This window comes from Perissodus microlepis, chromosome 13 (genome assembly GCF_051167445.1).
Source record: "Perissodus microlepis isolate ML-2025 ecotype Zambia chromosome 13, ASM5116744v1, whole genome shotgun sequence".
Lineage (NCBI taxonomy): Eukaryota > Metazoa > Chordata > Actinopteri > Cichliformes > Cichlidae > Perissodus > Perissodus microlepis.
This window is the reverse complement of record NC_140473.1, coordinates 3,422,302-3,439,016: the sequence shown is the minus strand read 5'-3', so window position 1 is coordinate 3,439,016 and position 16,715 is coordinate 3,422,302. Positions and strand designations below refer to the sequence as shown.

The 16,715-nt window shown below is 42.1% G+C and overlaps 2 protein-coding genes across 5 annotated transcripts in view; one reads left to right on the top strand and one right to left on the bottom strand.

The window, feature by feature from the left end:
- Positions 1–15,362, top strand: part of fancl (FA complementation group L) — a 42,867-nt gene extending 27,505 nt beyond the window's left edge. Inside the window, exons 8-16 of one of the 2 annotated variants that reach the window (XM_084947893.1) lie at positions 403–553; positions 677–760; positions 1,798–1,843; positions 3,434–3,515; positions 4,234–4,350; positions 7,716–7,787; positions 8,167–13,749; positions 14,379–14,471; positions 14,616–15,362. In XM_084947893.1, the coding sequence (XP_084804019.1) occupies positions 403–553; positions 677–760; positions 1,798–1,843; positions 3,434–3,515; positions 4,234–4,350; positions 7,716–7,787; positions 8,167–8,202 (588 nt within the window). In that variant the 3' untranslated portion in view covers positions 8,203–13,749; positions 14,379–14,471; positions 14,616–15,362. Of the gene's footprint in view, positions 1–402; positions 554–676; positions 761–1,797; positions 1,844–3,433; positions 3,516–4,233; positions 4,351–7,715; positions 7,788–8,166; positions 14,472–14,615 lie in introns of both variants that reach the window. The other variant, XM_084947892.1, reaches the window with a different exon arrangement.
- Positions 7,139–16,715, bottom strand: part of LOC146374507 (serine/threonine-protein kinase VRK1-like) — a 28,247-nt gene continuing 18,670 nt past the window's right edge. For 2 of the 3 annotated variants that reach the window (XM_084947889.1, XM_084947890.1), the window contains 6 exons: positions 14,747–14,867; positions 13,667–13,725; positions 12,091–12,263; positions 10,296–10,436; positions 8,854–9,012; positions 7,139–8,645 (listed from right to left, as the gene is read on the bottom strand). In XM_084947889.1, the coding sequence (XP_084804015.1) occupies positions 8,292–8,645; positions 8,854–9,012; positions 10,296–10,436; positions 12,091–12,263; positions 13,667–13,725; positions 14,747–14,867 (1,007 nt within the window). In that variant the 3' untranslated portion in view covers positions 7,139–8,291. The remainder of the gene's footprint in view (positions 8,646–8,853; positions 9,013–10,295; positions 10,437–12,090; positions 12,264–13,666; positions 13,726–14,746; positions 14,868–16,715) is intronic. The other variant, XM_084947891.1, reaches the window with a different exon arrangement.

The following is a 16,715-nucleotide window of genomic DNA, read 5'->3' as shown; positions in this document are numbered from 1 at the left end:
CACGAGCTTTAGCGGCCTGACAGATGGCCTCACATTTGACTCTAGAATACTTATCTAGAATACCCAAATCATCCCTCTCCTGCCTGTGCTTGCGTGCTGTGTTAGGTTTTTGCCAAACATGGGGCTCTGCATTACACTCACACATCTCCACCTTGGTCTCAGATGGGCTCACATTTGACTCTACATCTCTGCGATAGATGAATGTCCAAATGTTGTTTTTCAGGGTTTTTTTTTTTTTTTTTTTTTAAATTACTCAGCATTTGTAATTTTGCTGGGATGACCTGGATGCAGTAAGGAGTGCTCATAGTTAGCAGGTCAGACTGGGACCTGTGATAATAGAAGCTAGTTGTATCAAACTAACTGCTCTTACAGCAGTATAATTCTTCTGGTCTGGTTTATTAGAGCACTCTGGAGCAGCTCCACAGCCAGTTCCTGCTGGTTTTGGAGTCCCTGTCAGAGTTCTGGGATGTTCTGGATGAGATTGATAGCAAGACCTGGATTCTGGAACCGGAAAAACCATGTCGCTCAGACACCACGAGGCGGATCGCCATTGGTACTGCTCCACACATCAGCAGATCTTGATGCAGCTTCACAGACTAACCATAATACAACCAAATATTACAACCACCTAACTACCCACTGGTCTTTATAAGTGGATCTGTGTGTATGTGTGCAGGAAACAACGTCTCCATCAAAGTAGAGGTGGATCCCGGACACCCAAAGATGCTGCCAGAATGCTGCCTGCTAGGAGCAGAGCATGGTGGGTATGACCTGGGAGTCAAAGTGTATTTGCAGGCAGCGCAAGAGCTCATCTGCAGTATTATAACCCCAAAACTAACTGACAATGATACAGCATGGGAAATACACAGTTATCAGGTGACATGCATGTGACAGTCACTAAGACGCCCACGTTCAAGCATTGCTTCTTGGACTTTAACTTAACTTAAATGAGTTCAATTAAAAAACAAAGTAGTAGTTTCATAAATGGGATCTTCCTAAGGCCTGTGCATCCTGCCTGTCTTCACACAATAACGTAGCAGCTGAGGATCAGATGAGGCAATAAAGTCTAAATTCTGTCATTATTCAGATCAGATCAGTGAGAAGCTACGAGCTATGAAAGAAAATAGCACTTTTTTTTTTTTGCTCTCCACACATCTCTGGTTGTGTTGACTGTTGTGCGTTGTTGTGTCAGAGGATCTGCTTCCAGAGTGGCACATCTTCATTCCCAGCGCAGCAACACCGGAGCCAGTCAGCAGGCGAGCTCGGGCTCCAGCTTTCTATTTAAGTCCCCGTCAATTGTCGGCCATTGTTTCTGTAAACCCAAGGTCACGCGACTCCTAGCCTGTTGCCTAGCAATGCAACTCAAAAGATATTAAACACACGCACACTTCAGCCACCAAGACGGGAGGCAGGCAGCGACCCTCAAATACAGGGGGTCGCATAGAAATATTGCTTTTTGCATGTAGGAATAACAAACAGCGAGAGTGATGAGCGCTGCACGGAGACAAAGCTCCCCTGTGGAACAGCACAAGCAACGATGGTTCATATCTAACAGCGGTGACGCCGCTGTCTGTGCTGATCTGGGCCTTTGTCCAATAAGAGATGTTGTTTGAGGATATGCAGAGTGCTTTTTTTTTTTTTTTTTTTTTTTTAAAGGAAGTCTAGTTTTCCAAGGCCTTATATACAGTGATAGTGTATCTGAAGCTGCTTGAAATGTGACTGCAGATCTAATTTAAGGCTGTTATTAGTATTCTGATTTCCATCCAATTCCACATGATTTCTTGTGTTTTGTTTCAGTGGTGACTCCGCTGAGGAATAAGCTAAACGCTAACATGCACTTGTGGTAAGGTTTTCTCAGTCACTGAGCTTTCACATGCTAATTCAGCAGAATCTCTTTGAGCAGAAATTGAGCTCTGAATGTCACACACTTTCTGAAGAATATGGTGGATGTCATGTATAATGTGATGTACTATGATATGATTTTTACATTACTGTCAACAAATCAAATGGAAAAAAGCAAACCCATCAATACTTGCACAACACTTGCTTATTATTTAACTATAAATAGTAAGCAAGTGTTGTGGTTCCTATCAAAAACATACACGTTATCATGACCGCTGTGAATGAAGAGCACATTCTGGACCTGCAGAGCATTCTCATCCACGTCTGCACCATCTATCTATCTTTCTTAGCTTTAGCATCCTTTGGCTCATTATCTTTGACCTGCACAGAGAGCATTTTGATCCACTCTCAGGGCAGTGAGCTGTTTTTAGATTAAAAGCTCAGAGGAACTCCCTGAATGGTACCTGCCCTTCACCAAACAGCACACAGGCCTGAGGCCTCGTCTACAAAAATATTAGATTATGTATTTGAACTTAGGCCCTCTTGTCTGTTGTGGAAGTAGACACACAGCTGCAGACACCATGGAGTAGTTGTTCCAGCGTGAATATGTGACAAAACTGCATTCTGTGAAACTCCCAGATGAGAACATTGCCCATAAGGTGTCTTTCACTACTGCCTCAATGCACCGACCACTTTTCCCACCTTCCAGGCTCTGGTTCCCTACCAGGTCATATGTCGGTCCCCAGTATCCTGTGCTGTCACTGGCAGTCACTTCAGTCACCTCAAAGCTGAGAAAAGGTTATCTCAGGACCCACCTACTTCGTTTTGCCAACATTTTTGTCCTGTCTCACTCCCCCCAGTTCTTCTTGCTAAAAGGGAGTTTTTTCTTCCCACTGTCACCAAGTGCTTGCTAAGAGGGGATTGTCTAATTGTTGAGTTCAGTGAGTTAGCCAAAGGATGCTTATCTCAGAGTTCTACCCAACCATAAGTCTTTTTATTTATTTATTTATTTGCAGCCAGAGGGGTCACCCCTGCTGGTCATGGGGAGAGAATGTGCCCATGTTTTATACAAGCATGTGTACTACGAAAGGGTAAAACACAAGAACAACACATCTGTGGTGTTTGCAGCTTTTCCACCGTGTCCATAACAAAGTGTCATCCGTGTTTTAATTGTTGGTTTTGGTCTTTTCTTTATTATTTGTGAGCATATCTGCCATTCAAACTCCAATTCTTTTTATCTTTACATCCAGGAGCATTATCAGTGTCTAAGTGGATCCCTGCACAGAGAGCAGAGAACCATTTGATTAACACTCAGGGGAAGAAGGGAAAAAAGTCATTTCCAAATGAAGCTGGGTACAGATTTAAATTTCACCCCAGGTTTTAACATTTGCCTCCCTGCATGACACACATCTCAGTAAATTCCCCTCCACCACTGTACAGTCTGAGGCAGCTCAAATGTTCCTGCTATTTTTTTTTCTTACATTTTATATAGCAGTAGTGAAAGTCTCCTAATCATCCCCCAGTGTCTTTGCAGGCTCATTTGCATGTGGTTAATTAGTGTGTGAAGGAGCTGTCTGTGGTCTGCTGGCAGGAACCCGGACTCCAGCGTCTTGCACAACCTCCGGGATGTTTTGGAGATCGAATTCCCATCACCTGCCACCCACGAAAAATCTGTATGTCACATAGTTGCCCCATTTTCCATTTCAAACGTGTCCCTTCATGTGTGTGTGTGTGTGTGTGTGTGTGTGTGTGTGTGTGTGTGTGTGTTTACATCTCTGCATACATTCTCCTGTTTGAGCTCAGAGTTCTAAGGGGGCGGACATACACTGCTGCTTATTTTCCCGTTTCTTTCCGCATTTTTCTTTGTGTGTTTTGTTTTTCTTAGAGGTGGGCTCCAATTCTCCTTTAATTGGGTTGTTTACAGATAAGATCATTAGAATAACAAAGATGGCAGAATTCTCTGCACTATCAAACCGCTTTAATCACGAAAAACCATTTGTCTCTCTCTTTTTTTTTTTTTTTAAAGCCCTCGTTTTTCTCCCCTCCCCTCTCTGCGGATGGGTTGAAAGGGTGTCGTGTTTATCCGCTGTCGCCGCGGTGATTAATGCCTCCGCTTCATTAACATTCAGAGGAGTGCAAAAAAGTTGAGTTGACCAGATGTTGATTTTTGTTTTTTTTTTCTTTCCTCTGACATCGTCTCTTTTAATGGATAGCTGCAGGAAAAAACCCCAAAGAAAACAGGAGTTACTCATTACACCAAAATGCAACGAGGAGCAGGGAGAAAGGAGTTACGGGGTGACGTGTGGAGTGTGTGTGCTTTAGTGTGTGTGAGGACAGTTTGTGCCAACAAGCATGCTGCACATGCACATTCACTGCTCTCTGTCCGTGTAGAGTTTCAACCTTGAGTGTGGCATCTGCTATTCATATCGACTTGAAGCTGCCATCCCTGATCAGGTGTGTAATGACCCTCGCTGTGGGCAGCCCTTCCACCAGACTTGTCTCTATGAGGTATGAACACACACACACACACACACACACACACACACACACACACACACAGAATTTGAGGTTTACAGCAGGGTTTCTTCCATTTTTAGATTGAATAATGAGATCAGACAGATGTGTTCACATCAGCTTTTTATAACAGATGAGAGGGAAAAAAATGCAAGCTGCATATAATGGCTCATCATTGGCCTTACATTAAAACTGGATATTAACTCAGTAAGTCTCAATGAAATATGTGTGTATGAACTATTTGACACGTTTGATGCAAGTTAATATGAAGGATTCAATAATGTTGTAGGCAACACAAAACCGAAAGCTTTTGAAACACGGACTTCAGTGGATATGTATACATGTGTTACGTTTTAGGAACAAAAGGATGCAATATCATTTGATGGAAATGCAAATTATTAACCTACAGAAGGCTGAATTCGGAGGCATCCTGAAAATCACAGTGAACAAAAAATTAATACAGCAAGGTAGTCCATTTTGTAGCAGGTCCACACTAATGGTGCAACTGCCGATTCTGGTATTCTATGGCAAATGCAAATGTCATAGAATACCAGAATTGGGCTCCACTGGGGCACAGGGCCCACTAGAGGACGTCAGCTGTAAGACCACCCTCATGAAGTCTGTTTCTGTATTTGTGGCATGCAAGAAGATACCAGTCCTGCTGATGAGTTAAGGGCCTTCTACAGCCCTGTCTGCCGTCTGCTACTTAGATGACCAGATCAATGTCCTGGAAGTTAAACAGAAATTTTTTTAAGGAGAATATAGACTATGTATATAAAGATTAGAGATGGACCGATCCGAAATTACGTATCTGTCTGATACTGACGTAAATTACTGGATCGGATATTGGAGGGAAATAAAAAATGTAATCCGATCCATTAAATATCAAAAAAGCACCTCAAAAAACTTGCGAAATGGCATAACTCGGCTCATAACCTAGCACGTCGGAGCAGTGTGCTCACGTGATAGAGCGGCTGTGTGTAATTGTAGCCTCGCTAGCAATCCGGCATTTCATCTCCGAGGAAGTGATCCCAGAGAGAAGTAAAGCAAGTGTGTAAGTTCATCTCTGAATGTTTGTAAAGCATTCCCGTGTTAAGCTTAACAACCGATATATGGAGCGACTGCCTCTTCTCTCTTTCTCCCTCTCCTGCTGCTAGTTCAATCGTCAAACTGATCAATGATCAGCTGATCGGCTTTTCTGTCGCGAGGCCGTCTCTCTTGTTAGTTTATCGCCCACTTCACGCCAGAAAGAGGAAACCAGCGGCTGAACAACAGCAGCACGTTTTAGCTTGATAAGCTGTTGTTAGAATTTATTTAATATTACTTTCTACACCAGGATCTTTTTCTACGTAGCTGACGGCTGTAACTGTGCAGGGGCGGATCTAGCAAAGTTTAGCCAGGGGGGCCGATAGGGCATGAACAGGGAAAAGGGGGCACAGAGACATACTTTTCTTTCTTATTCTCATTTAAAATGTCGAGCTTTTAATAAATAATTATCCGAATATTACACCCAAAGTTTTAATCTGATGTAAAATGTATAGAAGTCCATTACTGTATATAGTAACTATTAAGTCTAATATACCCTAGTAAGCTATAGTACTTTTTCCTATGGGAAGGTACGATCTGTGCAGTCTGCAATTCTGTTGAAGAAAGATGTTGAATCTATTTAATTACTCTTGAAAAATAATTGATTTCTGTGCATTTTTTTCCACACTGCATCAAATTAAAGTTGATTACGTCGATTAAGCATCACGAGGTGGAGGGAGGGTGGTTCCCTATTTTTTTTTTTTTTTTTTTTTGCTGGGAGTTTTAGAACCCTACTAGTTAGGTTGCTTACTCTTTAAAATACCAGAATAGGGAGGATTGTGTAGGTTCAAGTTTATTAGATTGATCAGTATTGCTGAACTATGAAATATTTTGGGTGCAGTGTATTTTTTGCATACAGGTTTAACAGAATAGCTTTAGTGTTTTTTTTGTTTTTTTTTAACTTGAGTATGAACTTACACAAAAAGCAGCAAGATATTTAAAAAAAGTTTTGATTAAAAACACTATATCGGATTCATATCGGTATCGGACATAAAAAAGTGGTATCGTGCCATCTCTAATAAAGATGTCTGACATGACAACAGCCCAGATGTCAAGCCACAGTGATATGACTTATTACGGAAATGTTTTTTATATATAGCTGACATATCTTGATATAGAAGTATTCAGGTTGAATATCTTTGCTTTCATACAGTATGTGATTTCTGAAGAATAAAATGATACAACAGCGGTCAGTGGAAACCAAAATTATCTAAAGTCCTTTTTTTTTTTTCTTTGAGCAATGGATATATTCATGGAAGCTACTTCACAAAGGCTCACCACAGCAAGTAGGTTGGACCTGATAGTCTTCCTGATGCAAAAGGATTTGTTAGTTTGTTAGGTGAGCGTGGAAACCACCACACTGTATAATTAGGACTTTTGAAAAAGCATGTGTGGCTGTATGTGGGTAAAAAACTGAGCATGAACTCACTGCTTGGGATGTATGGGTTCATATGACATGTGCCCAACAACTAGACTGTCACATCACCCATATTATAATCTCAGAAAGTTTAAGATTTACCCCAGACTACTTCAAAGCTACAAAATGACCAAAAAACTGATCTGGTTATAATAATTAAAAGAAATCCCACTTCTTCTCACCAGCATGCCTCTGGGACACAATTCTCCATTTATTGACTTGAGTTTAAAGTGCTCCCTCCTCAAACACTGTAAGGGTTCCTCCTGAGGAGTGGACACAGTTATAAACATCTATTTTATTTATTTATTTGCTTAAATGAACAAAGGTTTGCGCATTACAGTTGCCATTTTCACTCAGTCATAATACAAAGCCTTATCCTGTTGCCTTCAGTGAGCTGCAAGTACAGTAAACATGCACATGAATACAGATTCCCCTTTGAGGACATACATATTGTAAACAGTGTTTCTAAGCAGCATTTAATTTAATCAGGCACAAACAATTTGTGTTCATTAGCCATCAGTGTTTTAGTGTTTCAACAGGTGGGCTGCTCAAGGTGAGTGACAGTCAGATATGATCAAAGGTAGAACTGGACTAGTGTAGCCTTGCGACACACAGGAAATGAGCACAGATGACTATGTTTGGACTCTGTCCTCGGTGACATGCTGCACAGCCAGATATCGTTGAAGCTCAGAAACAAATCGCAGGATGCTAATCGACTTAAAAAAAGAGCCCTTCAATGCTTCAAGGGTGCTGGATAATCTTAAACATAGCTGTACAGAGTGTATATTGAAAGTGCTGTTATGAGCCACACATCAGATTCAAGGTAATGATTTCATCTTTTCTCTTTTGCCTTCAGTGGCTGCGAGCGCTGCACTCCAGCAGGCAGAGCTTCAACATTGTTTTTGGAGAGTGTCCTTACTGCAGTAAGGTATGTGCGTGCCTCACAGTGTGACTGACAGCTGCCTTCAGAAAGCCCTCAATAGATATTCAGCTTATTAATTAGCATGCCTCTATACATCCTGTAGCCTTTTCTTCTGCCACTGCGCTTTCAACAATGTGCTGCATTCATACACTTTGACTGAAGCTACTCCTCGTCTGATAAAGGAGTAAGCGTGTGATACTGCGTGTCTGTGAATGCAGCTCGCCACCGATTCAAAGTCAAAGACGGTTTTATTCGAGCGTGTGAGTTGCAGTCAGAAACGAGAGCCCACTTCATCTTTTTATCATAAAGAAATCTTTCATCGCATGTTTACCTTTACAGAACATCTAATAGGCAGAATAAACTGAGGCTTGTCCTTCTATTTCAGCCCATCACTGTGAAAATGGCAGCCCAGAAGTCCTGATGAGAGGCTTTGTGTTCCCGGCTGCTCCATCTCCACTTTGGGAAGGAGCTTTGAGGAGCTAATGGATCTACGAGTTTTAACAGCTCCTTTCAAAGGGGCTTCAATGTACTTTGGCAAACTCTGACAACAGCAAGCAGTAAAAGAAAGGCGCCCAGAAAGAGTAACCAGGACATCAGCCATTCACTCCATTGGGGACCGGCTTCAGGACTTGAGTTTTTGGGAACAGACTCTTCCCATTTACCCAAAGCATCTCTGTAGTAGAGCTGGCTATCCCAGTACTTTGGATGGCTGTACACCACTCTGTGGTGTGTGTGTGTTTGCCTGTCCATGTCACCGTTTGCTTGCTCTTCTTTTCTCCTTTGTGGGAAGACTCGGCGCTCCATTTTCGCTGAGATCAGGGGCACGTCATCTGTTTTGCTGCTTGTCCTCGTGGGGTTACGTTTCTGTTAAAGAAGGTAATTCAAGTGTGTGCACTTTGAAGCATTTAGGTGTCAACTTTCAATTCTGCTTTTTCTTTGTAACCTTTAGAAATCTGGAACAACCTAACTGAAGAGTCTACAGCACATCGTAAAGATTTAGTCAGGTGTAAATAGTTGTTTTGTAGCCTTTAGTGTAAAACAGGTTCAAACTGCCCAAGCTCTGGCCTCACACCTGTTTGGGTTGAGCTCTGGGCTTTACTGGAGGACTTCTGAGATCACGTGCAGCAATGGGTTTGGGCCTTTCTTCCTCTTCCTCACTGTCAATGTCTTCATAACTGCACACAGGCCTTTGCCTCGGGGACCTTCTGACAGCAGGGAGAACTTCTTCCTTCTATATTCAAACAAATAAAAGGCAGTTTGACCAATCAGGAACTTGATCATTTATTTGACAGTGAAATTTAGTATTTTAAACAGCCACAGCTCTCAGGTGCATTACAGGTAGAGGGATGAACACATCAAAGTACAACATCTAATGGCAAACGCACAAGAACCCAGGGTGCTGTGTTGTCTGCACTGTTCCACTACTGATTTTTAGCTGTGGGTAACCCCTGCCTGTCCAGATTCATAATAAAACAAAAACACTAGCCAAATTCTTCATCTTCATAACGTGCTTATAGTGGAATCCATAGGGGACAAAATCCACTAACCAACCAATCGAGGCAGCAGTGAACAGCTCCTGTTTTATGAGGTAAAATGACTGTTTTTGTCAGTGGAGGCTGGAGGAGTGTAATGGCTTGTCTGACAGCAGGTAAAGCAGTAAGAATGTTCTAATGTTGGCGTCTACTTAAACCCATATTGGTTCTTTGAGGTGTGTAAAATCTGTGCCTGATGAGTGTGTCCACAGCAGCGTGAGGTTTTAGATTCAGGCTCTTGTCTGTGTGGGAGATCACTTCAAAGAAACCAAATTATAACCTGCTGAGTGAAAACAGTTTACCCACGTATTACTTTTAACACAGAGAAATATACAACACAGTTCTGCAGCTCCTGACTGAGAAACCAACTGCTTTTATGCATGACCTGCAATATTACACATTGTACGTCTCATGCTGATCACTCTGTTTTAACAAAGTGCCTGTGACAGATATTTGAATGTCATTCTGTCCAAAAATACTAATTTTTGATCCATTTTGTGTAAATCTTCCAGTGTTTCACCTTGAATATATTACATGAGAAGTTTGTAACTTCATTTTTCAGATTTTTTTTTAATGCAGTGTGTTTTGTGTGTAAAGGTCTTAAAAGTAGCACAAAGGCTGAAAAATGCTGGACAGTAATTTACTCAGAGTTTGGATGCCTTGTGGTGTTCATGTCATCATCATGTACACACAGAGGTGCAACATCAGGTCAGTCAAAGCTGACCTCATCATTAGGTTAACTCCGGCTTCAGCTGTAGTCTCTGATCTCTTTTTTAGACACTCTTTAGCAGGAAGCAGAAATATCACACAGTAAACTGTTACACAAGCTTCTGAACCCTTCTGATTTAATATTCCAGTGTATTTCAAATCTAGTTTCAAAGTTATTTTTGTATTTACAAGAGATGTCAAAATGGGACTTGGGTTATGTTGTCTCAGCATACTGTTGCATAAAGGGTGACAGTTAAGGTGTTTGAGGCCTTACCTGTTCTGACAGAGGTTTATTGATGGGTGGTCCTCTGCGAGCTGGCACTGCTTTGGACTTTGCCCCTTCATGGACTTCATCATGGTCCTGTAGAGGTGCAGCTTTGGCTCTAGAGACTCCGCTCACTCCTCCTGCTTTCTGCTGACAGAAACAAAAAGCAGTTTTATTATCTCTGTGATGGCCGATGTGAGGCAGACACGACTGCTTTCTAACTGACCTCATTTCAGTCACCACATTATCTGCGAGCTTATTTCCCCTCCTTTAATGCAACGCAGCTGGAGGATAGATTGGATCAGATATGAGATCCTGCCTTCTTCAGTGTACGAAGCTATGCAGTGCAATTTAGTTCAGTGTTCTGCGTTTACTTCACCGTGTGTCACCTGCTAGCAGGAGAGCTAACATAGCATTAGCTGAAGGTAGACAAACATCAGCAGTTTGTCTCAGATGAAGGTAAGGCTTTCACTGTCCACTTCCTCATCTCAGCTACTGACTCTCACTCATTATGTTTGGTTTGTTTCTTTTACTGGACTGTTACTGTTGTCAAGTCCAAAATAAAATACTCAAACTCAATACCAATATCCAGGAGAATACACAGTCACATTTTTCATGTTACACATAGGCAGAACTGATAATAATTGCTGCCTGATGCCAGCACCAACATTATCACTACAAAAGTTGCTGCTGAGGCCAGATTCTGTGTGAAGCCTCAGTCTAAAGGCCATTTCCTCTGAACTCCTGATCTACAGCTGTGCATGCTTTGCTCCTATGTCTTTTAATGTCACGTGAAATCTCTTTACTCCATAAGCCCATCTTTGAACAGTCTTCCTTAAATAAAACTTTGCCTCACTACAAAACTATAATCCTCCATAAAATAATTCCATATTTATCCAACACTAGTGGCAAATGATTGTGTGAACATACCCATTCAGTGGCCTTTATCTCAGCTGACATTTACTCTCCTCACTAAACCGCCTGTAAATGGCCACTTCTGTTTAACTAGGGATCAAACTGGCCAGCACTTTAGCATGGAAATTAAATGACACAAGGAGAGGAGAGGAAATCAGGAGCATAATTGGAGACACCCTGTGCTCTGTAGTGTGTGTCATCAACTCCTTCAAATTGGGCCGTTGATAGTAGGGGGGGGGGGGGGTCAAGAAGTTATTCTGTTAAATTGAGGCAGAATCGCAGCCCTCCAGCTTCAGACCTGACCACCTCTAGTTCACATGCTCGTTGGGGCAGGTTAGCCCTCCCTTTCACTGCTGTCACAATTTAGCACTCAGGGTTAAGAGACTGAGCTGGGGAAGTGAGGATCTTTGTGGCCAAACACTTAAGTAGTTGAATGTTGACTGAATGGTAAAATTCTGTCAATTATCACCAGTCTTAGATCTAATTTTTTTGGTGTATTCTCAGCTTCTGTGTCATAGTGGTTATTCTCCAATGCACGAGAAACATTTTAAGGAGGGCCAGTCAATGGTGAGAGTAATCAGACCATCACAACACAAAGATTCCCACTGGGGTTAAACCCAGCAGTCTGTGGTGGTGAATCATACTTTCATAATCTGCCTGACGAATCCTGGCGTTGTCATCTTGGAATACGCCTGTGCCTGTGAAGTGACCACACCCGCTGAGAAAGTGAGCTGCTATAGACAGATGTCTAACTGAGCCAACATTTCAGTAAGAAGCCAAATACCTACTGGAGGATGAAGGTGGGTTCACAGGATTTCAGTGCATAAAGGAAAAGATGTCAGTGGTGCCAAATTTTTTCCACACCATCTCACACGTTTTGAGTCCTCACCTTTTCCTTGGCTCGAGGATCTTTGGTGGGCGATTCCCCTGCAGCTCCCTGTGGCTTGGACAAATCAAGTCCTCCCCTGACAGCACTGCCCAACAGGTTTTTAAGATACTGGTAATCTGGCTTCTCTTGGTAGCCCAGTTTGTTCACATAAAGGAGGAATTTGGCCACCTCATCTGAAGACAGGAGCAGAGTGGACATCAAGAATCAGATATGTTAAGTGATACTGATAGTGATTTGATTAAATCTGGTTTGATTTTTACAAAGTTACTATTCCAGAAAGTGTGCATCTTCAGAAAATGAAGCACCCTGTATATTTTTGAGTGTGTGTGTCTATGTGTGTGGTGGTATCTCTCCGCAGAGGAGATCAAGCGAGCATGGGGCTAAGGACCTGCATGTGTGGAAGTGTCATACTCAGTCCTGATGCATCACACACTGGCCAGGTGACATGTCTGGCACATACTGCAGTAGCACGGTGTCACTCACTCACTCACACACACACACACACACACACACACACACACACACACAGGGTTGATGCATACCCCAGCTCTTATCTGTGGCGGGCAGCCGGGCTTTGTCAGCAGAGGAGAATCTAGTCCCAACCATACATCACACACCGAGCCATAGCACAGGTGTGACCTCTCCTTATAAAGAGGAGAGATAAAACACGACTAACTTTGAAAGGCATGTCAATGGGACAGCTGTTTAATTGCTACAAAGTTATTCTGGAGCTTCAGGTGAGAGAAAAGGAGACAGAGTTTTATTCTGGGTGGGACATTTTCATGTAGCCTGGACTGTCACAGCCTCGTCTCTTCTTATAATCCAGTTTAAAGATTGTCTTCACTTCAGGCATTTTTAAGCCAAACTAAGTTTAGCCTCTTCATTGAGCTCAGCAAATAACCACACAGCTACACCAAGTTTATGTGTCACGAGTCATCATTTTGACCCAGCTAGCAAAGGATTTTGCACTCTTTGCATTATTAACATACTGGAATCTTAATTTACGATGGGAATCTAAGGTCACAACACCATACTGTAAACATTCGGCCATGCCGCTTAATCTTTGAAGTCAGGAGTATAAAGTCAAGCAGTTAGCCACACAGTTTGCCTACACAGTGCGTAAAAGTCACCCACACTGTGCTGACTCAGTTCTTGGATCAGATTCCAAGCAGCATGTGGAAGAATACAGAAACACCTGTAGAGTTCGGCTGTAGCTATATTCCATTAGACCTGAACTTGCCTTCAGTATATCTCTATAAGTAAAAAATCTTTGAAATAGTCCATTTGTAGAGAAAATATGAGTGAGTAATGACATCATTCTAATGACTAGAAAAGTCGTCATCTTAGATATGTTGTTTCTACATTAACACATACTGATTTAAAAAAAATAAAGAAGTGCTGCTCTGTCTAATCTTGTATTCTTATTAACAGAGATTCTCAGTAAACCCAGAGCCCAAAAGAAGATTTTTTCTCTTCCCCTCCAAAGGCTTGTAGTTTTACTTTCAAATTCTCTCGTTAACCTGAGAAGTGGAGAAGAAGTTCGCTAACCTGAAGATGCCCTTTGGCCTTGGCTTACCTGTGCTGGCTCCACTCACTGACAGCTGCTGGACTGAATGTGGCAGATTATCCACCAGTCTGAGAGAAGTGAAAACAGAAGAGGTGAGAACAGAAAAGATCTGAGAGATGGACTCGGGCAGAGCAGGAGAACGAGTTGAAATGAAGCCAAAGCACATAACATTAGTTTTTCTCACTCTGACATCAACTACACACTCTCAACATTATTAGGAGTAGATTATGTATGCAACACTGCTGTGGAGTACATTCCATATATATCTAGCCTCATATCAGACAGAGCCGTTAAGTCATTACACTCTTATTTGCACTTGTAGTCTTTGTTTCTTTTTAATTAAATTTAAAAAGAATTAATGGAAACTTTAAAAGACCATAAAAACCTGGAGAACTATTGCTGAAGACCTCATTAAAAATTACAAGAAAGTCTTGTCTTATAGAAAGCTAATTATAAGGAAATTCGGGGTGGCTCGAGACTTTTGCACAGTACTGAAGCAGTGGAGACTTGGCAGCCACCCTAGCATGAATCCAAGCTCCAATCAAAATGAATGAGAGCTCCATAACTCTAAAAGCGCACAGTAAAATCTGCCCTCAGGTATAACTCTTCAACAACAGACAAGAAAACTTATCCTGTTTAATGAAATACGCTCAAGCAGTGTCCTGTAAGCGAAACAGACTCAAAGCTTTGATATAATTTTACCACTCCTTAAACCAAACAGGTGGACTGGGTGATGTCTGGGTGGACATCATTAAAACAGACTACACCTGTGCTATGCTGCACATGCTTCTTTAAGGCAGAAACAGGAAGAAAGGTAGTAACGATTTATAATTATGTTAATAAGTGAAATTCCAGTATCAGACTTTGTGTGTGTGTGGTACTATATGTTGTACTGTTAGAGCAACAGATGCTGCAATGCATTAATTAATTATTATATTATAATTTAATTTCTCTACAGAAATCTGCGACGTCAGTCAACAGCTTTTCATGGCAATAAAGAGACTCTAATCCAGAAAAAAAGGTGTTTAAAATCTTCCATCCTTCTGTAGAGAGTACCCGGATACACGCTCAGTCTCAGTTACTCCCTACCTGGTCTTTGCCTCCTGGACCTGAGTTGGATTTTTGAGGACATCGTCCCAAGGCAGAGACCCACATAACCAGTGAAGGAGACAGAAACCCAAAATTTGGAGGTCACCACGTCTAGATGCCGCTGTAGAGGAAGAAAAATGAGATGATGGTGATGGTGCAGTACTGCTAGCATAATTCCATAAAGACAATTTAAAGAAGACAATGAAAAAGTAGAAGCACGCAAGTCAGTAGTTAGAAAATATTGCTGTTTGTCGTTCAATCAAATAGTTGTGCTTTTTTGATATTTAATGGATCGGATTACATTTTTTATTTCCCTCCGATATCCGATCCAGTAATTTACGTCAGTATCGGACCGATACCGATACGTAATCGGTCGGATTACGTCCATCTCTACTATAGAGTACAATTAGAGTGGATCAGTTGCTGACTTTAAAGAACTATTGTTCTCAATATGTGCCTTAGACCTAAGAGTCCTGTAATCAGCCATCTCAGCACTGTAAATATCCCAACACAAAAAAGGTTTCCACAAACCATAACCAGGGATCTGAACGGCACAATTTGATGTTAGGGAACTAACAGTGTGGCTTCCCATGTACTAAAGCTTCTTTAAGAACAAGTCCAGACTGTGTTTGTGTCTTATTGTGGTTGTGTGTGTGACTGCATGAGTCTACATTAATGTGTGAGGTCTATCAATATTTAGCGACCAAGTCCATCCAGAGGGGTCGAGCCCGAGGGTTTTAGCAGCTCAATACTGTAACAGCCGCCACACGTCTCGGGAGAAATTACCTATCGACTGACTCCATCAGAGGGGAGAAATCTCCTCCCTGAGTCGCAGCCAGCATTGATCCTCTCCAGCCAACAGTCTGGTCTAAGGAGGAAAGCGTGGTCACTGGCACAGAAGACCACATTATGTGGGATGGGAGGGCAGTAATCTGACAACATGCAAATTCTTGAAATGTAAGTATTCAAATGTACGAGTGCAAGGTTACATCTTCAAGATGAAGATGGGCACAGATCGCCTATAAGTACTAAACATTTCAAGGAAACAGTGTTGTGTCTGAGTCAGAAACTGCAAGGCTAGCATAGAATACTAAAGTGGACCCAGCAGGAAGTCTAAATAATCAGTGAGGGTGGTCAGAACAGGAGTAGTGGTGAAAGACTGGATGTATAGGAAGGGGCTTGAGAAAAGAGGTGTTAGATAATGCCTCCCACCCAACAGCATGTGCCGTTTCTATGGAGTATTTAAGAACAGATTATATGGATATACCACACACACAGGGTGCAACGATACTCGTATCGATATTGAACCGTTCGATACAGTGCTTTCGGTTCGATACGCATATGTATCGAACAATACAACATTTTTTATTTATTTTATCAACTTTTCTTCTGACGATGCTGTCTTTGTTGAGCGCTCAGTGGATCTGCGTTCGACTACTCCGCCTAGGCTGCACTGTCGAGTGCAGATCCACTGAGCGCAGCGCAAGCTAGCAAGACAGAAGCTAAGCTCGTTGCAACATGGCAACTGCCTCAATGCTACCCGAAACTGAACCTCCCCCCCTCTCATTCAGATCTGGCGTTTGGAACTATCTTGGTTTTCATGTGAAGTATGACCCTGATGGTAAGCGCGTCATGGACAAAAGTAAAACAGTATGTCGGATGTGCCACGCAATGCTCAATTTGTGGGAACTAGTGCCCCAAGCACGGGGCGATCCGCGGTAACTTGTTAACGGAGATTTGCCGCGTTATGGCATTAATGTCATTTTAACGAGATTAGCGCTGACAGCACTAGTGGGAACACAACGAATATGACTGCACATTTACGCCGACATCATCCTGGTGCAAAGACAAGTGGAAGCAGACAAAAACAACAAGCACGCATGCTACAAACTTTACCCGAGTCATTTAGACAGCCGTTAGCACATGATTCTCCTTATGGGGACCTGATATGTTTAATATGCTGTTGAAT